Source organism: Aedes aegypti, chromosome 3, assembly GCF_002204515.2.
Source record: "Aedes aegypti strain LVP_AGWG chromosome 3, AaegL5.0 Primary Assembly, whole genome shotgun sequence".
NCBI classification, from domain to species: domain Eukaryota; kingdom Metazoa; phylum Arthropoda; class Insecta; order Diptera; family Culicidae; genus Aedes; species Aedes aegypti.
The window spans coordinates 116,733,872-116,760,012 of record NC_035109.1 but is presented as its reverse complement, the minus strand read 5'-3'; the positions used below and the strand labels follow the sequence as shown (position 1 = coordinate 116,760,012).

Genomic DNA, 26,141 nt, shown 5'->3' with positions numbered 1-26,141 from the left:
TTGGTCGACGAGTTCGTCTACCTTAGATCCTAGCTGACGGCTGACAATAACATTGCCGCACCAAATGTACCATTTACAAAACGCTCATAAGGCCGGTAGTCCTCTACGGGCCTGAAACGTTTACGATGCTCGAGGAGGACCCACAAGCACTTGGAGTCTTCGAACGTCGAGTGGTCAGGACGATCTTTGGCGGTGTGCAGAAAAAAAGTGTTTTGCGGTGAAGGATAAACCACGAGCTCGCACAACTCTACGGCGAACCCAGTATCCAGATGGTGGCCAAAGCTGGAAGGATAAGGTGGGCTGGGCATGTTGCAAAAATGCCTGGCAGCAACCCTGCAAAGATGGTATTCGCTTCGGATCCGGTTGGTGCAAGAAGGCGTGGAGTGCAGAGAGCTAGGTGGGCGAATCAAGTGCGTATCGATTTGGCGAGCGTGGGGCAGAACCAAGGAAGGAGAGAAGCGGCCACGAAACTAGTTTTGTGGCGTGAACTTGTTGATTCAGTGTTATCTGTTTAGATGTTAACTAAATAAATGAAATGAAATAACATATGCCGCCTTGAAATCGATGCAACATTGTTGCGTTGGGACGCAAACTCGTTTACTATAGGTGACAGACAACGGAAGATGATCTGGTATAATAGGCATTGAGGCCGCATTTTGAATAGTGATCGCTCGAAAGTTATCACAATCTAACTTGTCGCCATATTACCCCTTCCTTCCACTCCACCGGTAGCTTTTCTGTTACCCAGATTGTGCCTATCAGCTGGTGCAGACAAATGGCCAGCCTCTCCAGGCCCATCTTTATGAGTTTAGCTCCGATACTATCCTTACTAGCAGATTTATTGTTCTTGAGCTGGTAAATGGCACCCTTAACCTCCCTCAAAGTGGGGGCTGGTTAGTTTCCATCTACCTTAGTAGCGACGAAGACATTTCCTCTATTGTCCTGACCTTCACTGCCTGTGATCTCAGCGCCATTCAGATGTTCGTCGAAGTGCTGCTTCCACCTTTTGATCACCAAACGCTCGTTCGTCGAAATGCACCCATCCTTATCCCTGCAGATCTCGGCTCGCGGCACGAAACCCCCCCTTCCCTGTCGGCATACGACCAAAGTTCCCACCGGGGTTAGTTACCTGATCTTCGTACCCTGGCCAGTACCACGAGGAGGTAGGGATATGTGTTACTGGGCAAGAGGCTAAGGACCACACAAAGGGATCAATCTTATTTCTGCAGGTACACGGGGTATCAATGGTACGCCATGCCCAGCCATTTACCAGCTTAGGTGGATGAATACTATCTTGAAATTTCACATTCATGTTCATCATATGAGTAGTTATAGGAAAGCTCTAGAAAACTTGAGCGTTAAACGATTCTCTTGATTTATTTTTATTGCGTGTCAATTCAAGTTCATTTCGCCCAATGTCACCCCCTCGAAATGGTGAGATTGGGCCAATTTTCGATTGTTTGTTCAGCATTTGCAAATAGATTACCCATAAACGTATTATCCTTATTATAATGGTTGAACCAAAATTCATAAATACCCTCGTCTCCTCCACAGATACACACGATTCATAATCGAATGGCCGCCCTTCGAGTACGCTGTCCTGCTGACAATCATTGCCAACTGTGTGGTGTTGGCCCTCGAGGAACATCTGCCCCACGGTGACAAGACGCTGCTGGCCCAGAAGCTGGAGAAGACGGAGGCCTACTTCCTCGGCATCTTCTGCGTGGAGGCCTCGCTGAAAATCCTCGCCTTAGGGTTCGTCATGCACAAACACTCCTACCTCAGGAACATATGGAACATAATGGATTTTTTCGTCGTAGTTACGGGGTAAGTTGGATGGTTCCCATTATTTCTACTTGTCTGTAACCTAGCATTTATGGTACTATTTTATTTCCAATTCGATTAACCAAAACTGTATCTCTCATGATAATAATCTGAATCGTAATGTACCACAAGAATGAAGAGGACGTTTTTCCAACACGTCCTCCTTAAAGGGGTGGGTAACGAACCCAGTCGGCGTTTTACGACAGCGACAAATGGCTTTTCTCGAATAAAATTACGATCCGGTTAGGCCTACAGTGAAACGCCACGGTAGTCCTCAGACCGGGATTTCTAGAAAATAATCTCAATAAAATCTTACTGAGAAAAATGTCGTCGCAGTGATGCCTTGCAATTGTCAGTGAAAACTAAAACCTCCACTATAGGTACACTGTTCCTTTAGTTGTGGTACATTCTCAATTTGTGCTCCTATAGTTGCGTTATCCGTTGTTTTCTTATGGAATCCTCCAGTATAGGAACACATTACCGCAACTATTCTAATGCTAAGAAACTTTCCAAATCTAAAGATTTTATTTATTTATCTTTATTAGAGAGACTTTCAGCCCAAGGCTGGTTCGTCTCTAATATAAAGATTATTATTGATTATTTTCTTTATATTAGAGACGAACCAGCCTCGGGCTGAAAGGTTATTATTGATTATTTTAAACCACACTTTGATGTTTGGTGAAGTTTAGTAAAAGAAAACGAGTGAGTCGTACAGATTTGATAGAGATTTTTTTTCTGGCAAAAACGGGACGCGGAGCACCGTGAAACGCGTTTCATTTGTTGGGCCTCTTCTTCATCTCCGTCCTGACTCGTTTCGTTTGATGGTGTGCAAAATCAAGATACGCGTGCTTTGGCTGTTTTAGCATTCGCTCCAAGCAGGAGGTACCTAATCAAATTGGAGCCACGTGTTGAATGTTTCGGTGCGTGTCAAGAACCTCTTCGGTTATAGCGGAAACGGCGCCTTAACAATCGCGAAATCATTAGACACGTGTGCGGGTCCGAAGTCGCGGCTGTAAATTACCATTTATGAAGTCTACTAACTCGAGTGCCACGCTACGTAGGGGAATAGGTGGTAAAATGAACACTTTGAGGATATAATCACATTTCTAATAAAAACTATGAATTTATGCTTTTTTCACACGAATTACTTTAAAAGTAAGGATGCTTTCTAAGGCAATACAGTCGCCTCTCCACATCTCGATATCGAAGGGACCATCGAGATAGGAAGAGATCGAGGCGAAGAACATAAATTTAACGAACACTAGATTGAAAATCATACCGTTACTAGGAAAATAATAAACAAACAAACTTCATATCGAGTTTCCAAATTGTTCTGAATCACTTAAATCTAGTCTAGTAACCTTTGATAATGTTCATATCGACATATGGAGAATAAATTGGGAACAAAAAACCAACAGAAACACATCGAGACATGGAGATATCAGGATAAGGAGGAAATCGAGATATGGAGTGAGAAATCGTATGCAGAATGAAGGGACCGAAGCAATCATCGAGATAGGGAGAGATATCGAGATGTAGAACATTTAGAAGTGGAGAGTCGACAGTAACACGCATTCAGATGCATACAGTCAATTTACTACATGTTTTTATCATCATCTGGTCGAATGTTCGTTTCACTTAACTCTGGTTTTTATCTGTATTCAGCTAGGTGTTAGCCCTGTTTATTTTACCACCACTTCCCGTAGCCACATAAATCGTCCACTATCGCGTAGGACTAACGGATTTTTCATTTCGTCGGCAGCTCAATGACGATATTCGCCGAGGCCAATGTTGATGTCGATTTGCGTATGCTTCGATCGTTTCGTGTTTTGCGGCCACTTAAACTCGTTAGTAGGATTCCAAGTAAGGGCTCCCGGGCAGTTTCCGTCAATTTACACTATAGCTAGGCTAACATAGCAGAGTCGTTTCTTTACCCATGTGTTCGCCAAACGCTAGAATAGAAGCAGATTTTTCGCAGGGGTCAAGTCTGCTTGTGTGTGAGACTGTTCTTTATAATGATACTAGAATAGATCATGTAGTAACCTATAACTAGTAGGGAAATAATAAAAGTATACCCGAGCAAAAGCAAAGTTCTGACCATCAAATCGAGATATTGTTTTGATTGACATAAGAGATAAAAGATCTGATGATAATATCAAAATTTTATTCCTGGAACTTCTGATCCATAGCAAAATTTGATGTTTGCAGATCAAATGAATAGCTCGCTGATATTGGTTAGATCTTATAAAAGCTAAATATGATATGCTAATGCTATTCCAAGAGTAAATTTTAGATATCATTTTCAGATCTTTTATCTCTTATATCTATCAAGTTAATATCACTTTTAGATGTCCATATCAAAATTTGCTATTACTAAGCTATTTTCACCTGCTCGGGTATAAATTAAGAGTAATCGAAGCGATGAATACATGATAATTGTGGCTTGTGATGCAGTTTATATTTTCTCATCTGCTATTAAGGTAACACGGGAGACCGTGTTATTTTCCCTACGTCTTGTCTCACTCTAACAATTTTCATCAAAAGTTCAAATAATTACTGTGATACGCTTAACTCATAATAGCAAACTCTCCCAAAGATTTGTCCTAAATATCATTTCAGACTGTTTTTGAAAATCGCACCATAAATTAATGCGACGCTTATAGAGATTTCATCAGAAGGTCTTAAAAGAATTTTTGTTGACCTCCTGAGAAGAATTTCTTAAAGTTTTGCAGCCCTCTGAAGGTGTAATTAGAGTAATTATTTAATAAATGTTTAAAGATTTTTTAGTTTTCAAATGAAAATTCCTTGAGCTATCCGTCTTAGAATATTTGTTATTTTTGGAGGAATGTCTTCAGGAGCTCTCAGAAGAATTCCTGGAATTCCTTTCAGAGAAGGATTTCGTGGATTACTTTTCCAATTGTGTTGATAGAATTCGTGTATGAAGGAGCCCTGGGTTAGTTCTTGAAGCATTCGTGACAGCTGTCTTTAATCTGGAATGGCATTTCAACTAAAATATTTTGGTTTTTGACTTTATAATCCAATTCAGACATTTTTAAGATATAAATAGGTGTACATATTTTTCACACCTCTTCTGATCTAAATCAACATTCATTAGACTGAGTTTCATTTTCTCTGAAATTGTTTTTTTCGTGTTCATACTATAACTAATACAGTTTCATGAGTTGGTGATATATCAAGCGTGTGCTAGAATAAGGGCGTAAGTCGCATGACCAACTTCTCTTCATCGAACCTCTCTTCTGTTAATAAAGGTTACAAGATGCAGGTTTGTAAGCATTTTTTCACTTCAGACCGCTTGGCAGTGATGTAATCTACCATGCGACTTACGCCCTTATTCTAGGACACGCTTGATATTACACACATGCATACACTGGAAGAGAAACGACGGGAAAAACACTAAATTTTTTAAGTGGAGTTGCACTTCAATTCAGTTTTTCATGAACTGGTACGTTTTCATTCGTAATTTGAAGAATATATTATAAAGTATCCTGTCCATAAAATGTTATATCTTTTTTTCAGAACACTGAATGAAATGACCAATTGGGCCACAAAACTTATTTTTGTTGATACTTCACGCTTAGTAGCACAATTAAAATCAATTGTAATATGTAGCAATTGGAAGGGATTACTATGGCTCATCATTTTTACAATCATCACTAGCAGTTTTTGGGCTTTAAACCGCTTAAATCAATTTTAAGTCCTTTTTCATGACATTTTGTGGCATATTTAGTCTTTTATATCTAAAAAAGAACCAACAGCACCTTGAAGACTTGGTACTTCATGAAATATTCTCAAATAGTCTTACCAGACGTTGTACTTATTTTTGCTTTAAAACCCTGTGTACTGTTGCTCAATAAGATCAACTGTACTCTTTTTACAATATCACACTGGATTGAAGATTCAATTACATAACATATTGAAGAATTCAATTGATATCTCGAATTTTAAGAATGCAAAAATTACCTTTGGGCTCAAAATGACTGCAACTTTTACACTTTTGGAAGACATCCTAGCACATCTAAGAATATGATTGCGATTGTTTTCAGAAACATCGCCCAGGACTAGAAATCTCGTGCAAAGAGATAGAAAAAAAAACAACGCTGTTCTCAATTCTTCAGTATCATTTGACAAACAAATATGGCTACAGATATGTGCATATAGTTTTGCAACATGAAAATTAGTTGTTTTGGATATATCCTGAAAATAATTTTCGAGGAATTCCTGAAGGAAGCATTTTTTATTTAATTACCGGCATAAGCAAGCACTATTTGATTTTTTGTATGTATGTTTGTATGATTTTCTTCAAAACAACTTTTTTTTCTACAAAAGTTGTTTTCGATAACGTCAATACAAAATACAAAAAATCAAATAGTGCTTGCTTTTGTCGGAAATTTACTAAGAATGCTTCCTTCAGGAGTTCCTTCAGAAGAACGTACAAGAAATCCTCAACATGTTTTTTTTTCATGACACTTTCTCCAAGATTTTTTGCAGGAATTCCTCCAGAACACGCTTCAAGAAATCCTCCAGGAATTTTTACAGGAATATCTGTAGGAGTTCTTTCAGGAACTCCTCCAAATATTCCTCAAGGAGTTCCTTCAGGAATTCCTCCAGCAGTTATTACAATCATTCTTCCAAGATTTCCTTCTTGAATTCATCCAGGAATTCCTTCAGGAGTTTCTCCATGTAGTTCTCCTAGAGTTCCTTCAGGAATTCTTCTACGCATTCCTCCAGGAGTTTTTTTTAGGAATTTCTCCAGGATTTTCATCAGGGAATACTCCTAGAGTTCCTCCACATAGTCCTACAAATATTCCTCAAGGAATTTCTCATAGAGTTCCTCCCTGGATTCTTCCACAAGTTTCTCTAAGGATTCCAACAGAGGTTCCTTCAAGAATTTCTCTAGGAGTATTTTCAACAATTCTTCCAGAGGCTTCTTCAGGAATTCCTATAGGAGTTGCTTCAGGAATTGACTCAGGAGTTCTTTCAGGAATTGCTCCAGAAGTTTGTTAAGGAATTTCTCCAGAAGTATCTTTAGAATTTCCAGCAGGAGTTCGTTCAGAAATTCTTTCAGAATATCCTTCAGGAATTCCTTCAGGAGTTGTTTCAGGATTTCTTTTAGGGATTCCTCCACAAGTTCCTTCAGGGATTCCTCCATGCGTTTTTCAGGGATTCCTTTAGGAGTTCCTTCAGGGATGCATTCAGGAATTCCTTCGGGAAGCTCTTAAATAATTCCTTCAAAAATTCTTCCAGAATCACTAGAGAAATCCGTGAAGAAACTCCCATAGAAATTCTCGAAGGAATACTTTCAGCGACTCAAACAGGGATTCATTCAGACATTCTTCAAGATATTCCTCAAAGAACTCCTTCAGGAATTCCTCCAAGTAGCTCTCTGAGAAATCCTTCAGATATTTCATTATCCTGGAGGATTTCTTGATGAAATTTTTGGATGGAATCCTGAATAAAACTCTTGCTTTCCTGGAGGAAAAGGTGCAGCAATTTCTGGAAGGACCTTTCAGGATTAATTGGAGGAATCTCTGAAGGGATTAGTGGAAATATTTCCTTAACAAATTACTGAAAACTCCCAAAAGAAATTTCCATAGAAACTCCCGAAGGAATACTCGGAAGAATTTATGAAGGAATCCGTGTAAAGGAATTCGGAAAAATACTGCTGACCATATTGATAGAAAAACTGTTAAGTAACCACTGGGAGAATTTCAGTATGAATCCGTTGATGAGAGCTTGAAGCGATTATTTGATCCTGGAATATTGTGGAGGAATTCTTGGAGGTGAAAATCCCCGAAGAATAAACTGTAAGAATTTCCGAAACAGAAAATCTTTGGAGAATATTCTTGAGGAAGCTTTAAAATTTTTGAAATTGAAATTTTTCGGAAGCTAATCCACACGCAGCCAAAAAGATTATCACCACAATAAATAGAATAGAATTTCATAAATTTGCCATAAGAATCTCAAAACTGAAAATATAAAATTTTTCATGTCAACCTGAAATCGAACCAAGAATTTTAAGATCGACAGGCCTGTGCGTACACCATGGTTCAAAAATTTCAAATGTTAACTTATACAAACCCTTGACGAAAATCTCCCGAAATTAGTTAAAAAAAAAATCAAATTTCAGGCAGACTTTTTGAAGGAATCCCCTAAAAAAATTTTATATATTTTAACGGAGATTTTATATAGAATTCATTGACGAATCCTTAAAAATGCTTTTTTAAGTTTTTCAGAAGTAGTGCTTTAAATTTCCTAAAAAAGAAATCTGAAGTATCTTGAGGAATTATTTAAATATATGTGATTATCTAATGATGATTAAGCAAGTAAATCCTTAATTCATTTCATCCTTTACGAAAAAAATATTTTGAAGAAAAATACCGGAATAATATTGAGGAAAAAAAACAAACTTATGATTAATGTTTATCAATAATACATTGCAATAATTCTTCATATAAACTGTAACAGTTTTCCTAGAACAGTTCCGAGTATGTCAGCATGTAATTAATTAATCAATACCAAGGCTGATGGAATTTCTTGATGTATTTTCAAAGTCATTCGTGACGATGTAATTACTAAGAAAATATATTGGAAAAACACTTGATAATGCATTGTGATAAAACCTTTGGTTTGTTTATGATAGTATATTTGCAAGAATTTTTGGATCGATTAATAAAGTTGTGTTTTATAGGCATTATCCTTGACAATAAAGTCTCGAAGAATTCCTTGAAGAGGAAAGATATTTAGAGATATCTATTAATAAAATTGTACTGGAAGATTACCTACTGATATCCAAAAAAATGTTTAGAATTTCAGCCATATTAAAAACCATCAGCAGATTACTGATTATACCTGTAGATTGAGGATCTACATTCCTGTTCTAGTTCATCAATTGGGTTTCCAATGTATGTACAACGTCTTGAAGTTATTTTGAGTATGGTATTGGACAAAACATTTGCAACTTTTTCGATTTTCCATACAGAATGACCAACTTTGATAAACTATATCTCAGTTATTTGTGGACCGATTTGAATGAAATTTTCACAGAATATCAGACATAATTTGAATTTTAACATATATTTTTGAGTGATTTTTCCAATCACAAGTTGAAAAGCAGTAACGGTTTGACTAAAGTGAATTTTCCGACGATTTTTTATAATTGACATAACTAAACATATTGAAGGAGTAGACGGATTTCACGCCAACTCGACAAAGGGATTGGCAGCACCCCTTCAGAATTCAATGAAACTTTCTGGGTGTGAAGACTATGTGAAACTAAGATACTTTACATACTTTGCTTTTTTCAAAATCGATCTAGACTAACATTTGGAAAGGGTCAAAGTTTTTTTTTACTTTTTTTATAAACCCGTATAACTCGAAAACGGTAAGTCCTACAAAAAAGTGTTGTATGGGGGACTGTCGTGAAATTTCCTGGCGTTTTAGAGAAAAATATTGAAAAAATAAAAACACATTTTCTACACTGAAAAAAAAAATATTGAAAACTTTAAAGTCGATTTAAAAAAAACGGCCATTTCAGATTTTGATCATCCTTAAGCAAAAAGTTTCGTAATTAAATTTACTAAAAGTCGTCCATACATTGCAAATTGGGCATATTTTAGGGAAAAAAAGTTTTTCTAACATCGAATTTTTAAGTCCAATTTTTTTTTTTTTTATTTCGCTTTAAATAGTCTAGTATGCTCATATTTTGAAGTGGTAAATGAGTTTTAATCACAAAATAGATTATATTTGTTTTATTGGGAGTAGGTAAAAGAAATAAAACGGAATTATACAGAGTTTTTTTCTTAATTAAATACAATTGATCTCGCACCAAACCGCTTATGAGAAAATGAATTCCGTTATTAGTTACGAAACTTTTTGCTTAAGGATGATCAAAATCTGAAATGGCCGTTTTTTTTAAATCGACTTTAAAGTTTTGAATCATTGTTTTTTTCGGTGTTGAAAATGTTTTTTTATTTTTCAATATTTTTCTCTAAAACGCCAGGAAATTTCACGACAGTCCCCCATACAACACTTTTTTGTAGGTTTTACCGTTTTCGAGTTATACGGGTTTATAAAAAAAGTAAAAAAAACTTTGACCCTTTCCAAATGTTAGTCTAGATCGATTTTGAAAAAACAAAGTATGTAAAGTATCTTAGTTTCACATAGTCTTCACACCCAGAAAGTTTCATATAATTCTGAAGGGGTGCTGCCAATCCCTTTGTCGAGTTGGCGTGAAATCTGTCAATAGCTTCATGGTATCTTCAGCAAAGTTGTAGATTTTGACGAGATGAATAAGTTGTCTGAAGACAGTTTTTGTGTAGGGCTATCAGATTTTTAGATAAAAAGTTTTGAATATTTTGTCGAAAATTACACTTTTGTCAAACCGTTATTACTTATAAACTCGTGATTGGAAAAATTATTTAAAAATGTATGTTAAAATTCAAGTTATATCTGATGTTCTGTAAAAGTTTTATTCGAATCGGTTCATAAATAACTGAGATCTAGCTTACCAAAGTTGGTTATTTTGAATAGAAAATCGAAAAAGTTTCAAATGTTTTGTCCAATACTGTATATACTATAAGTTTGTTTAGATTTATGAGTATGGAAGAAGGTGTAGAAGGTGTGGAACTCAATGAATTCGTTTTTATCTTATACTGAGTCTACTAATTGAACTTTAGCACTTCACTTCGAGCACTCGACACTGAAAAAGTCTGTAAGTCGCAGACGAAATTAGCCTATCTGTCAAGATAAGCAACACATATTAGAGTTTAAAGGTACAGTGCTGTTCTGAATAATAGCAGCGCATGTCGATTTTCATACAAAATGCTCAACTTTGACATGCTGTAGTTTTGTTCCCTTTCAAGCAATTGAGTTGAAATTTTCTCCACAGAAATTTGTAGTGCCCAATTTTGTAAACACAAAATTTCAAAATTTTCTAAGCCCCTGCCGGAAAGTGAGATACTAGGTGAAATTGTTCGAAAAAATAGCAGTTTTAAAAATTTGAATTTCGGCTTGACATTATAGTTTTAAATTGCATATCACTTACCATTGGAACAATCTCCTCCTACTTATCAAACCTACACCTAAACCGAAAATGTTTAAAATATTTGTAGAAGAAAAATTTTAAAATGAAAAATTGCTATTTTTTCGAAAAATTTCACCTAGTGTCTCACTTTTCGGCAGGGACTCAGAAAAAACTGAAATTTTGTGATTACAAAATTGATCATATTTGTAGTTCTGTGGAGAAAATTTCAGCTCGATTGCTCGAAAGGGAACAAAACTACAGCATGTCAAAGTTGAGCATTTTGTATGAAAATCGACATGCGCTGCTATTATTCAGAACAGCACTGTATTTGCTCGCCTTACTAGTGATTCTAGTATTTTATTTTTTTCAAAGAGTGAAGGTTAAAGTTCAATTAGTAGTTTTAAACATACTCTAATAATCCCTCCCCTAAATTTAATATAAAAAAGTGTAGTTATACTGAGTGTTAATTTTAGTGAAAAAAAACATTGACGTTCTAGACCTCTTTAGCAAATCGACGATTTCTTGTGTTCAATTATAAGCTATATATCAATAGAATTCTAGTGTGCTAGTCTGGTTTTTTCTCGATTTCTTTCTTTCTTCCATATATCCGTGCGTGCTTATTTCCTATCCGCAAAATTTCAATTCCAACCAAAACGCGCAGATTCATCACATTATTCCCGCAGGAGGGACCCGAAGTAGATCTGAGAACGTTGAGGGCCATCCGTGTGTTACGGCCCTTGAAATTAGTGTCTGGAATTCCTAGTGAGTAGCGACGCTAGAATCGATTGATGTTCACTGTCTCCCTCCTCTCTACTGTATTAGCGTCCGTCCTTAGATAGTACAAGTCCTGTAGTTTTTGGTGGAACGTAATAGACGTTCTTCCGGTGTGTCGTATTCGATGTCGTAGCCGTAGATGTGCGTAGCTTTTGATGTCGGGGATGTAAGACTATTCTAATATGATGTTTTTTTTCTTCTTCCACACCCAACGCTCGCAGGTTTACAAGTAGTTTTAAAGTCTATCATCAAAGCCATGGCGCCGTTGCTGCAAATAGGATTGTTAGTCTTGTTTGCAATTGTTATCTTTGCAATCATAGGCTTAGAGTTTTACTCGGGTGCTCTGCATAGAAGTTGTTATAGCTTAGAGGATATCTGTAAGTATTGTTGGCAGCATGAGAACCTTCGGTAAGATACAGGGGATATTCTATTGCAGCTCAAATAGTCAAGGAGGGTGAGTTTCCAACGCCTTGCAACGCGGACAATGACACGATAGCACCGACCGGTGCTTATGTGTGTAACAGCAGTGACAGTATGTGCGTCGAGCAGTGGGAGGGTCCCAACTTCGGAATCACCAGCTTCGACAATATTGGCTTCGCCATGTTGACGGTGTTCCAGTGCATCACTATGGAAGGCTGGACGGCCATTCTCTATTGGGTAGGTTCCTGGAAGACAAGGGGAACAGTGGGCATAAACGAACTCAAAACTGCAAATTTTAGAGCCGAAGGTTCAAACGTATAAGGTTCCCCGGGGCAAGTGAGAATCCGGGGCAAGTGGGACATTTCATCATAGCTCGTTTAGGAAAAGTTTTTCAAAAGGGTATTCTTCTAGAAAGTTGAAGATACAATGATAAGGAAAGTATTTAAAACAAAAAATATTGTTATTTTCATTACCATGTGATCCATGTAACAGTTGTCAGTTCAGCACCATTTTCAATTTGCATGATAAATTGTGACACGTTTCACGTTCTGCATTGGGTGGCAAAAACTAATTGTGCTATAAATCAAATTACCATCGGTAAGCTACAACTTTAAGTATTGTAACAAGCTGCTTACGATAAACAGGTATTTTGCTTTCATTTTATATGAAAATTCCTATAGTCTAACTTACCCCAAAATATCTCTACACCCGGGGTAAGTGGGACCTATCGAAACAAGCACCAGAATCAAATTTTTTCCTACACGTTTTAAACATTTTCTAAGAGAGTAGCAGTAAAATATTCAAACGAATGAAAAAAAAAAACAATCTTATATTACGTAATTGTTTAATAGGAAGAAAAAATAACTGTTTTTTCTAAATATTTTTTTCTATTTTTATTTTTGAAATACGAATTTAAAATTGTACAAAGACAGAGATAAAATATCAAATACCAGATTCAGTAGTTGCGGAAAACAGTTCCATCCCATTAAGTGGTTTTCCGCCATGCATAAAAGTAATCTTCTTATATATAAATAAAAATGGAATGGTGTTCGTATGTCACGAAATGGCATGAGAACGGGTGAACGGAATGGCATGAGAACGGGTGCGGGGAGAAAGTTTAGGAAAGTTTTCGGGATAGTCAGAAAAACGGGAGAAAACTAATCTGTCATTTTGTATTGGAGATTTAATGACATTTTTCAATAGCCTACTTGATGGCAAAACGAAGTATGCCGAGACAACTAGTAACAAATAATAATGAAACATTTAAAAATTCATCAATTAATGAAAGTTTTCGTGCTGCATTTCGAATGATAACTTATAAATGATATATTTTGAACATGTGTAATGCCTCTTTACGCTTTCAGTGAGGAATTTTCAGTTAAAATTAAATGCGAGGTGGCATAACCTTACATTTAGGTTTTCTTCCTAAAACGTAACGTATATTATGGTTAATCCCTTATGTACATCAAATATGTACTCAAAATCGAAAATCTATGATTAATCAATCCTATTATCGCAACGGTTCACTTACTGATGTGGTATGACGCATGAAACTGGATGTGTCCCACTTGCCCCGTTTAGCGATGTAACTGCGTCTAATGGCTCATTGCCCATCTTTCTTCTAAGGTTTTTCTTCTTCTTTCTGGCGTTACGTCCCAACTGGGACAAAGCCTGCTTCTCAGATTAGTGTTCTTATGAGCACTTCCACAGTTATTAACTGAGAGCTTTCTTTGCCGATTGACCATTTTTGCATGTGTATATCGTGTGGCAGGTACGATGACACTCTATGCCCTGGGAATCGAGAAAATTTCCTTTACGAAAAGATCCTCGACCAGCGGGATTCGAACCCGCGACCCTCAGCATGGTCATGCTGAATAGCTGCGCGTTTACCGCTACGGCTATCTGGGCCTTTTTACAATTTCGAAATTATTCGATCAAATTCATGCACACACCAGCAAATATGTTGCCAAAATGTGACCGTGTTGTTGGCTTTGTAAAATATTGACATTTTCAAATTATATTGAACAATCTGTTTGAACGATCGCTTTTTTATGTCCCACTTGCCACGGGGTACCTTATCATAAACTCAGTATTCTTTCACTTTGAATGCCATTAACTCAAATGTGCTACTACCTTGAATGACATTGTCTTATGATAATAGAATTTGGGGTAATGACATTCAGGGTTATGACCCATTCGGGAAACTGTCAAACGTACTAACCAGCGTCTTCTAAAGCCTGCGAATTTTTTTTCACTATGCTACAATAAGAGTTTAACTTCAATGTTTCGTTTTCTCCCCAACAGACCAACGACGCCTTAGGATCTACCTTCAACTGGATCTACTTCGTGCCGCTGATAGTGCTGGGGTCATTTTTCATGCTTAATCTAGTTCTTGGTGTCCTCAGCGGGTAGGTCCTTTGTGATGCATTTATGTTCTGCGATTTTGTTTTAACACCTTTCATTTGATTCGGTAACCGAAGAGAGTTTTCAAACGAGAGAGGCCGTGTCGAACGTCGAGCACAATTTCACAAATGTCGCACACGACAAATGTTCGTGGAAGCCATGACGGCCTATCTCGACTGGATAACGCAAGCAGGTTTTGTAGTAGAATCGGTGCCTGGTTCCAATTTTTGTTTGAGACTGTTTGAGAAACCTGTAGGCTATCGAATTGATATTATTGCAAAATCTTCCATTGGCTGCAACTGATTGATTTTCTTCCATATAACTGTATTAATCTACTACAGCTTCTTTATAATACCATAAAATCTGTGTCTGTTGAAGTATTTGAAGCAATTTCACGCATAAGATTCTGATAAAAAAACACGAGTCATCCTTCAATCGGTGAGATACGTGCGGAACGTCTCAAGCGAAATCGATTGATGTAGCCATCGGAAGATTTGATTGCCGTCATTTCTCCACGTAAAATGCTAACCACACTATTGCACACCGAAATTGCTTCTCTCTTGTCTTCCATATCCCACCATGTAACAATGCTTTCGAACCCTTCACCACCGTAACCAGTGAGTTTGCCAAAGAGCGAGAAAAAGTAGAAAATAGGCAGGAATTCCTAAAGCTTCGCAGACAACAGCAGCTTGAGAAGGAGCTCAACGGCTACGTCGAGTGGATTTGCAAAGCTGGTACAGTATCGCTTGAGTAATTTGTTCACGTACAGCAACCCTTTCCTTTCCTTCGCACCCGACACAATCCCAAAACTGTGGTCCGCACAGTGTAAAACATAATACCGTAACTTCAAGTGTAATTGATAACTTGTTTTAGATTTTCGCATCAATTTCACGTGGTATATTTTAACCAGTTAGATTTTATCGACGGCATTGTATACAACATGTGCCATCCATAGAAACTTCTCATCTTTTTGCGATATACAATTGAGGAATCAAGATTCATGAGACGTACACAAAATCAGCTGGATCAGCTGTAGGGAGATCGATAAATTGCATTCAGTAAAAATTAGATGGTACCTTTTAGTAGAAAACTATTATAATATTTTTAAATTTCTTTATTAGAAGCAAGCAGGGGAAAATTCACTCACACACTCACCCGAATGCTACCGATAAAATATAACAAAGTATCTGCTGCCTCCGAAAGTTCAGTGATAGCCGAACGCTACTAGGGTGAGCGCAATCTCGACGAATCGCAAGCGATTGAGATAACCCGAAAATCAAAAGACTCACGGAGCGAAGAGAGAACCAATTCGCTCTTAGCAGGGAGACACTTAAGAACGCGTTCACCGTTCAATCACTGAATGTATTCAACTGAATGTCCGGCTTTCGCGTTCACTGAATCATTCCAGTCAGTGAGTGCTCATCAACACTTCAACACGAATACCACTCGTGCGGAATCAGAATGTAAATAATCATTCGCTACTGCAAATGGATGCATTCGGCACACGGAGTCGGTAGTGAACCATTATGTTGCCTTTTTTGTCTCTCGGCAAAAAAGTAGAAAGCGCATTGGAAATTGATACACTCTGCTTGGTAAGAGAAACGGCAACCTCGCTCTTGATTGTGTGTGGAAGTGTGCGAAGAAAACACAAAAATCGAGTGAGTGTTTCCCATGCCTGAATATCACTACAAATTGATGTTTTGTACTATTGCTCCGATTTTGACACATGCGACATTGAATTAGATTTTGGAAATTACCTGTCGGCTACAAATTTCGGAAATGTCGCCATGTGACATAGACCTTACATAGAACATAAATATTCCCTTTTGCAAAGCTCTAGTATTATTGAAATTGAACCTTTTGAAGTGATTTAAGTAAAATGTTCAAAAAAGACTCCGACGAGATTGGGTGACAAAACTTTGAAAGACAAAATGTCGAATGCCTAAATGTCGAAATTCAAAACGTCCAAAGGAAAAAATAGGTGTAATGTCTTATAAAATGTCGACTTATTTGATTAATACGGAAAACGATGAAAACTGAAAATAAATATAACGTAAAATCCAAATACAAAGCAATGGTTCGAGCAATAAAAGCAGTGAAAAATACAGTATTGGACAGAATAAAGTACAAACTGGAAATTTTTCATTCAAAATTGATAGATCTCGGGTTTTAGTGGTCCGATTGACGAGAAATTTTCAACGCAGCCCAGAAATAACATGAATTTCACTTAATTGGTAATTCACAATATTCGAAACCCAAAACTCTAGAGTTATTAAAAATCTCCAATTTTGCTGGTTTTCGAAATATTTTGAAAACAATAAGTTTTACTCGAAAATCTTGTTCTTCAAACTTGTGTTATGTGGCTTATTATTTATTTTTTTTTGTAGAATGGCATATAGCTGTACGTATTTCCATTTAAAAATTATTTTCAATTCAAGACTTTTATATTTTTTTTTTTTTAAAATGCAGATTTACGACAACCCAAAAGTTTTATTATAAAAAGCTCTGCATTTTGAAGCTGCTGAAAATTTTAGATTAATCAGTGCACTTGCGCCGAGATCCATGTCTCCAAACTTTATCATTTTGTATGGAAAAATGGTTAATGTGTCCTTTATTCTGTCCAGTACTGTATTTTTTTTTCTCAATGTTATCGGGTAATTTTAAGCTAGTCTAGGAAGCAACAAAAAAATAAACATTTGGCTATCAATTGATGCTTGCTTCATTCTTACTAGTAGGTATTTATACAATTATCAATAAAACATTATAAAAAAACTTGCTGGATATCCTGATGAAGGATTTCTGTTGCCGAAGAGCAAAATAAAACATCGAATCAATTATTCCTATTCGGAGAAAGAACGAGTAAGTTTTTGAAGAATAAATAATTCACTAGGGTATGTGTACCCTAGGTATGTGTATGGGAACCCAGATAGCCGTAGCGGTAAACGCGCAGCTATTCAGCAAGACCAAGCTGAGGGTCGTGGGTTTGAATCCCACCAGTCGAGGATCTTTTCGGGTTGGAAATTTTCTCGACTTCCCAGGGCATAGAGTATCTTCGTACCTGCCACACGATATACGCATGCAAAAATGGTCATTGGCATAGTAAGCTCTCAGTTAATAACTGTGGAAGTGCTCATAAGAACACTAAGCTGAGAAGCAGGCTCTGTCCCAGTGGGGACATAACGCCAAAAAGAAGAAGAAGAAGGTATGTGTACCAATTATAGATGCAATATGTCAACAGAATGGATAAATCAAGTTTTAACCGCGTTTCTAAAACGTAAGCATGCCGTTTTGGTGCTAATTACTAGTTTGAAGCCTTGAAAATCTGTTGAATTAAACAGTTTTCGTACTAAATTGACTTTGAGCTTATAAAAAATGGTTTTAAAAAGCGTTGTCTTTGTACCAATTATGGCAATAGCGTTCCTAGCATTCGACATAAAAGTGTACCAATTATGGATTATCGAATGTTTGCACGCAATGATCTCAAACGCCATCCAGAGCGAATGATAATGCAACGCTAATATGAAATGAAGTGATTGCTCATAAAATTTCCCAAAAATTCGAAAAGGAGTCGAAATGTAGTGTAAATGAAAATTATGATACAAAACAGCTATAATGATCTCGCATTACCTTTCCAGCGCCTTATTTTAACGAAAAAAGAAGGAAAATTCAAAAATCGAGTGTCACTGAAAACCCCTCTCTACCATAAAATTAGCATTCAGTCCCCGGCCAAATATTTTAATGATATAATCATTCTCTATTACGACGGTCTCTTGCGATCGACTGTATCTCTTCTAGTCTAGATGCTTAAGAAATGGTTTACGATCTTTAAGGGTCTTCGGCAAAATATGGAAGTCATCTTTCTTCGCAATTTGTAAGGAAATCTTGATTCAAAATGGAGTTCAATTCTAATACACTGAAAAAATCGTCTAATGCATCGAAATGATTGCTTATTTTTAAACAATTTCGAAAATAATTCATTTAGGAAAAACTCCTTTACATCCTACAAAAGTCCAAATTTAGCAAAAAAAACAACTTTCTCTGTTCTTATCAATTTTAGGCGCTTCATGTTTTGAGAGCAGTTGTTCTAAGTGGAATGGGGTGGGCCTTTTTTAAGATCAAATTTTGACTCAAACTTTTTTGTTTGAGGAAATTTGTGGTTACGCTCTTTTGCGAACTATTTTTATGAACAAATTTGTCAAAGACACTTTTGCTCTAACTCTTCATTTAAACTGGGTAAATTGATTCTGAAAGTTTTGACTTAGGGTGGACTCAAAAAATCAGTTTTTTTTTGTCTCACTTTTTTGTTTGTAATTTTACGGGAATATGGTCTTCAGAAAAGTTGTTCAAGAAGTAATGATACACATTTTTACTGAACATTGCAAGTTTGCAATTTCTATGATTTTGAAGTTATAAGCAAATTTAAGTGAAAAACTATGGAATCTTTAGATGCCCATAACCAGGCTTGATAATTCTCCTCAACATCATCAGAGTTCGGTGACATACTCTAGAGCAACGTGCTGCCTTTGCCTCTTTGCGAGGGAGCGAAAAAATGCTAAGCAGAGAGTCAACGAAAAAAGAACGAGGAAGATGCAGCTCAAAACACAACAGAGTAAAATTCCATCGAAAAAGGGTGCTCTCACAACTCCCCGAGGACTGTCTGTTCGGGCGGCAGACTCAAGAGTTGAGAGAGAGAGAGTACCTGAAAAAATCCTCGCATTTTTTTGCACTCTCACTCGAACCGCTTGAGGATCTGTGTTGAAAATTTTGAGTTCATTTTTCTCTCCTCAGAAAAACGGCAAAATCGCCTCCTCTTTGCCTCGCAGAGGAGTTCCTATCAAGCCTGCCCATAACTCGTGGAGTTGGTCCGATGAAATTATTCTTTTGGCGGCGTTTGAAAGACCACATATTATGCAACTTTGCTGCAAAAACTTGATATTTCCTTCAGTATTGAGGAAAACTCGATTTTTGACAATAAAGTTCTAAAGTGACCTATAGCTTAGCTTAGCTTAGCTTAGACTGACTACACATATCAATGGTTGCTATTCCGTGATTGACCGAAGTCAGTGAAAATGCACAAAGAATCAACTAGAAGTTCAGCTGGGATTGGCCATAATCTTCTTCAGTGTGCATAATTCAGTGCCTCTATTTATACAAGGTCAATAACGGCGCCGGCCACGTCCTTGCAGTCAGGTGGGATTGAGGGAAGGAATGTTAGTGTGTAACCTTTGCTATTTGGAGACCGTGTTTGCCTCTGCATCTCCACAAAGGTTACTGGGAGGGATGTTTGTTAATGGGGAGGATCGTTGGGTCAAAGGATTCACTTTGATAAGCGATTAGACCATGATAAACAATGATTTGTGAGATATATACATGCTTATACGTAAATATAATTGTTCATATAATTTCTATGTAGAGGAAAATTATGCCGACACTTGAGGTGACGAACCATTCAAAGTTTGTTGAACAAATACCTAAATGTAACATTCCTACAGCTGTCAGTACGAAAGCATGTGTTATTATATTTTACTCATTTGAAAAGAAACAAAAGACTCAATTGGTTGGGACATCATAGAACACTCTTATTCTTATGCCGACACTTACAGTGGCGAACCATCCAAAGTTTGTTGAATAAAGTGAACCTTTCGCAAGTCTACACTTGTAGTGTCGAACCATTCAAAGTTTTTTTAATTACAAAAATAAAGGTATATAAGGGGCGTTCTGAAAAAAAAATGTTAAACATAAATAAATCATGAATCAGAGTTTGTGTCGACACTCACAGTGACGAACCATCCATAGTTTGTTGAAACATCATATTTACATCCCACCATTGTAACGATTAAATGTGCAGTCATACATATTTTATAGATTAGAAATAGTAGCATGAAACGAGCTCACCAATTGATCCGTTATCCTTGACTGAGCAGCCACAATCCACTTTCAGCTTCACTCGTTTGCTCGGCTAGCACTGAGAAAAAAAAAATAGGCGCGCGACCCAAAAAAAAAACACGGACGATCTCGGGCTTTCTTGACGCACTGCCCAGGAGCAATCGTCAAGGTCGTCGAAAGATCAAAAAGAACGAACCCATCGCGGCACTTTTTAACTTTCTCCAACCGAACTCCCCGATCACGCCACTTTTTCACTTACGAGATCGACGCGCGACATGTTTGATCTTGCCCTCGTCGCTCGCTCCGGCAAAAGCAAGCGTCAAGGTCGAAAGATCAAACAGAACTCTAAAGTTCTTAAGTGACCTATATCTCCCAAACTATTAGATATAGCAAAAATATGATGTGCTACAAAGTTTTCATATTTTCTAAAATCTTTAATATTGTAGAACATTTTGTTGTTTATCTCTTGAAATTAAAATGTTTGAGAGCGAATTTCGAAAGCTATGAAATTTGGCTCTTAGGACACTTTTGCATATAAAGCGCCTTTACCAGACAAACAAATGTTCAGAAGACACCAAAACCCTATCTCTTATATTTTTCAAGTTATTAATTTATTCCACTTAATTTCCTTCCGTGGACCGATTCTACCCCATTACCCCGAATGCCATTTCCCAGAATGCCATCACCCCGAATTCCATTACCCCGAATGTACTATTACCCCGAATTCCATCACTCCGAATGCAACTTCCCCGAATTTACAATTATCTTGACATGATGATATTGATGACATTTCCCCACGATTTTGGAATTCGGGGTAATGTCATTCGGGGTGATGGGTCGTTCGGGGTTTTGGAATTCGGGGTAACGGCGTTCGGGTTGATGGCATTCGGGGTAATGGGATTCGGGGTAATGGGGTAGAATCTAGGCAGTCGGGATAATTAACTAGATCCTGCTAAAATATTACCAAATTGCAAGCACAATAGCGCCACGAAGCGCCAAAATTGCTAATCAAACAGCGCTGTCTCAAATTCCTCTCAAGCTTCTGATAAATTTTGCTGAGGGCCGCAACCTTGTAGGAGGTAATCAGAAATATAATTGTTTTTAGGTGATGCTAAACTTTTTGGGGGGTGCTGCAAAATTCAACTGGAGTTTTGCAATACAAGGTGATGCGATTCCATACTTATGGTGAGTAGTGTAAGTTCAAAATCTTGTGAGTTACAGGCAAATTTCGAGTTTTTCAAGTGTATTTTGTTTTAAATATGTACCATTACTTATTCTACAACTCTCTTAAAATCACATTCACATAAAATTTAAAACTAGAAAGTAAGTCAAAAACGGATTTTTCGGGTCAATCCTAGATTAGAACCAATTTAGCCAGTTTGGATGAAGAGCTAGATAACAAGTCTCCTCCTCTCCCCTTCTCCAAAAATTTCCTCAAATAAAAAAGTTTAAGTCAAAATTAAATCTTTAGTAAAGCCTACCCTATTCAACTTTTTTGCTTATAAGATGCAAAACCCAATTATGAAAAACTGCCATAGGTCTTAAATCAACAAGAATAGAGAAAACACTTTTAAAGTACTAAAATTTTGATTCGTATCATTGTGCATCCTTTATTGTCACGTTAAACAACAGTCATTAACATCAGTATCTTGGTAGAAAGTTTTCAAATAGAGACAATCTAAAAGAAAAGTAGTTTAATGCTTGAAATAGAATACTTCTATTGCAAACAGAAAAAAAAATCTCACAAAATAAATGGCTCACTACAACTGAAGACTTCTGTAAAAATAATGTATTGTTACAGCGCCATGTAACAATGAATTCGCATTCAACTAGAAATGCTTGAAATTTACACAATTAAGTTTAAAAATCTCATATTTATATAATTTTTGGAATATATTCAAGAGCACTACAGTCGATTCTCCTTAAACACGATGCAATTCTTCGCAATTAATGATCTAACTTTTTGCCAGATGAAATAGAATAAATACAGTTACAAGATCTACTTAGAATACGTACAAAATCCAGAATACAAACTTCACGCTTTGTATACTGAAGGGAAACTGGGAAATTACTTAGTGCAATTAAAGGGTGGTATCATATGTCAGATACTCTATTATTTATTCAAAGGCATTTTGAAGCAATGTAGCACACTTTGAAATCCGTTCCACAAGTGTATCAATTCCACCAGAATTTACGGTACCCAAATAATCCTATTCGCACAACCAGAGCCCGCAGCCTCCAGCATCCCTTGAGGCTCGGTTTCCAACTCGACCGATTGGCGACGTTCTTTTTTTTCATTTCCCCACCAGCCAGAAGACCGGAGGCTCCGACACTTGAGAAAAAGCTTTTCCGAGCTCCGGGCTTGGCTGCATTGTTGTTCAATTACGCCACGCCTAATTGGTTCACTAATTGCCACTCCGTTGCATTTTTCATTTTGTCGCTTTCTCTCTTTACCACCCTCCCTATTGCGCGGTGCTCATTGGCTCGAAACCTTCAACTGGGATGATGGATGAATGGCTCGCGAAACGGTTCGGTGAACGCCTTTGAAATGGGCTTGGACCAACTCTACGACCACAACGGCGGCAATGCCTACAACAGAGGAGGTTATCCTGGCCGAGGAGAGGACCACCGAGGAGGAAAAGATGCACATAATGGAAGGTAGGTTAAGCTTCTGTTAAATTCTATTGAATACTGTTTCATAAAATATCCACAATAAAACGATGTTCGAAAGGAGTTCATGAACGGCCTGGAACCGTTCTGGGTTGCCAACAGAGGTGCGTTATATGTTCCCGAGCCAAAAATTTGTATGTTAAGCATAATGTTACCAAAAAAAAATGATTATAGGGACTCCAACAAGAGACCCCACAGGGTTCAAGAAAATAACAAAAATTAAAAACGGAATCAAGAGATAATAATTTTTAATAAGACAGAGAAACCGGTCAAACACTTCGAAAAAAATTCTAAAAAAATCTTGTAAATTACGATAAGCATTTCTCGTGCCTTTACTATTTTTTTATTTTTAGTTCCGAAAATTCAATCAGATACTAATTCAGATATTTGTACAAATTTTCTTCAGGAATTACCATATTACTGGCAAATTGTTTCAAGAATGTCATTTGAGATGCCTTCAAAAATCCAAGCTGGAAATTTGTATGGATAACCCCAGATATAACTGTACAGGAATTCCTTTGCTAATTTCAAGACTTCAGGCAGTAATTTTCCAAAAGATGCCTCACAGGCATCTGAGGTTTTCGTCTGAAGTTCTCGTTCACAAATTTCTCTAAGAATCTCTATCTTTCCTTGGCACTACGTCCCCGCTGGGACAGAGCCTGTTTTTCAGCTTAGTGTTCTATGGGGCCATGCTGAAAGTGTCTGGGTTTGCTTCCTAGTCGATCCAGGACCTTTTCGTAATGGAAATTTCCTTGACTTCCCTGGGCATAGAGTATCATCGTGCCTGCCACACGATATACGAATGCGGAAAATGGTAATTTTGGCAAAGAAAGTTCTCAATTAATAACTGTGGAAGTGCTCATTGAACCTAAGTTAAGAAGCAGGCTCTGTCCCAGTGAGGACATAATGCCAAGAACAAGAAGAAGAAAGAAGAAGAAGAAGAAGAAGAAGAAGAGCTCTTCCACAGGTATTCACTGAGGGCTGCAAAATGGTGAGTCGACAACCAGGTAGGAGCGCCCAACATAACTCTGGTCCTCACAAGTCCCTACCTCACGCTTCCACGGTTCGAGCGATGACAAACACCGCCAACTAAGGATTACGTACTTAGCTGGTAGTGCAACCGGACACTATTGCCCTTCTTACATCAGCTAGAGTGAGGGGAGCTGGGAGCTTGGGATTGTTGCCTTTTACAAGCGAAACTCATCCAATAGCACCGAGCTTCTAGTTCATCTGACTAGGAGCTCCAGCATGGGCTACCTAGAATATGGTGGGGGTTCATCAGCGGGCTCTGTTGAATCTCTACAAGAAATCACGTATCTTACATTCGTGATCTGGCAGTGTACTCTACTGTTCCATGAGTAAGGAAGGGTGACACCAACTTGGAAACGGCGAGTAGGACCATGAGGAGACTATCTCCGTCCTGATAAAACCGTGGCAGGCTTTAGTGTACGTTCGAAACTGGTCACCAACTTCGGTGAGTAGTAGGCTCAGATGTAACAATCCTACCTACGCCGATCCGGCTCTGAACATAACTCCTCGGAAAGATTGTGTCAACTTTAGCATGACCTCCCTGCTTGCATAGACAACCATTGGATGGCGAGAGGCGACTATATACAATGAGTTGAGATAGTAACCCAAAGGGGGACCCAATCCAATGGAACAAATAAGTGATTTGGATGGAGAATCTAGTGGGGGAAACGAAGACGCGATAATATTCGCAAGGAGCGGAAAGATGCAGAGATCACCAGTGATACCACATACGGTAGTAGCCAGCACTAGCAGATGCAGCACACCGAGTGAGCCACCAGGAAACCAGCGGGATGCAGGCCTCTTGAGTCAAGTATTCACACCAAAGTCGGAGAGTAGCACTGTGCAACACGACCGGCAGCATACAAAGTCGGAGTTGTCGGAAGTGAATAGGAAGGTGAACGAACTCTAACAGTTCGTCAAGACTAAAAACAATGTCCACCTCAGGATCAAGCAGCTGGTCATGAGCAGCCGTTTAAACCGCAGAACGTGGACAGAAGGATTTGCGGATTAGAGCGGAAGAAGCCAAAAAGGCAAGGGTGATGCCCTTGTCATTGAGGCAAGCGACTAGACAACCTATGCGGCGATTCTCAATAAAATAAGGGAGAATCCATTGCTGAAGCAGCTGGAACGTGGTGAAAACCGGGCGCATCCAGATAGGAGATAGGAGAAAGATCCGTCGATCGTCGATTTCGGCAGGCTGAACCTGCCGAAAGCTCGTCGTGAAGTCGCTGGGCAACGAGGCAAGTGTAAGAGCCTTATCCCAGGAGACAGGGATCGAATGTAGAGAACTGTACAAGATGCAAATAGCGAGGGTATGTAAATAGCGACGATCCGATTACCAGTCGCTGCAGCCAAAAAACTCGTCGAGGCTGGTAAGACCAAGGTGGGATGGTCGGTCTGCCCGCTGAAGCTTATCCCTCGGGAGACAAATTCGGTGGAAAGATGCTTCACTGAAAAGGCCCGGACAGGAAATGTGGTAAAAAAGTTCACGTTGGCAGGGACTGTTTGAAGACACCCAGTGAATGCTGTGTAAAGCGAAGGATGGTAATGCTCATACGACGGGTGGCTGCAATGCAAATGTCACAAATATCAGAAGGCGAAGGCAAGTTGAACTGTTCAACTGTTCAACTGTTCAACTGTTATGTATTAAGAGTGGAAGATAGAAGCAAGTGAAAGATACAACTACAAAGTACGAGGAAAAGGACGGGCCTGGGATTGAACCCATACCCTTCTGCTTATGAAGCAGAAGCGGTAGCCATTAGACCACCAACCCCGTCGAACAAAAAAAATGAATCTGGATATGTTAGCAAAATTAGAATCGATGGCAATGAATTGACTGCAGAACCAACGCTAGATAAGGTAAAGAAAGCTATTAGTGGGATGAAGAACAACAAGGCTCCTGGGAAGGATGGAGGTGAGGAGCACGAACTCCTTCACCCATTTCGAAGAAAGTAAGAAGAACAAATGCTTACTAGTTGACTGGACGGTCTCATTTGCCCTGTGTACAAGAAATGACATTAACTGGAGTGTGCCAATTATAAAGGGATAACACTCCAACATTTTGCGCCCAAAACCGTGTCTGAAATTCTTT

At 38.1% G+C, this 26,141-nt stretch overlaps 1 protein-coding gene across 16 annotated transcripts in view; it reads left to right on the top strand.

The window, feature by feature from the left end:
• Positions 1 to 26,141, top strand: part of LOC5564339 (voltage-dependent calcium channel type A subunit alpha-1) — a 481,779-nt gene that overhangs the window by 297,427 nt on the left and 158,211 nt on the right. For 13 of the 16 annotated variants that reach the window (XR_002502607.1, XM_021854669.1, XM_021854670.1 and 10 more), the window contains 7 exons: positions 1,555 to 1,827; positions 11,529 to 11,629; positions 11,863 to 12,018; positions 12,078 to 12,298; positions 14,366 to 14,469; positions 15,083 to 15,198; positions 22,949 to 23,008. Coding sequence is in view for 15 of the 16 variants with exons in the window: in XM_021854669.1 (XP_021710361.1) it covers positions 1,555 to 1,827; positions 11,529 to 11,629; positions 11,863 to 12,018; positions 12,078 to 12,298; positions 14,366 to 14,469; positions 15,083 to 15,198; positions 22,949 to 23,008 (1,031 nt within the window). In the remaining variant the exon portion in view is untranslated. Of the gene's footprint in view, positions 1 to 1,554; positions 1,828 to 3,586; positions 3,688 to 11,528; positions 11,630 to 11,862; positions 12,019 to 12,077; positions 12,299 to 14,365; positions 14,470 to 15,082; positions 15,199 to 22,948; positions 23,009 to 26,141 lie in introns of those variants that run through there. The other 3 variants (XM_001648647.2, XM_021854668.1, XM_021854676.1) reach the window with 2 other exon arrangements.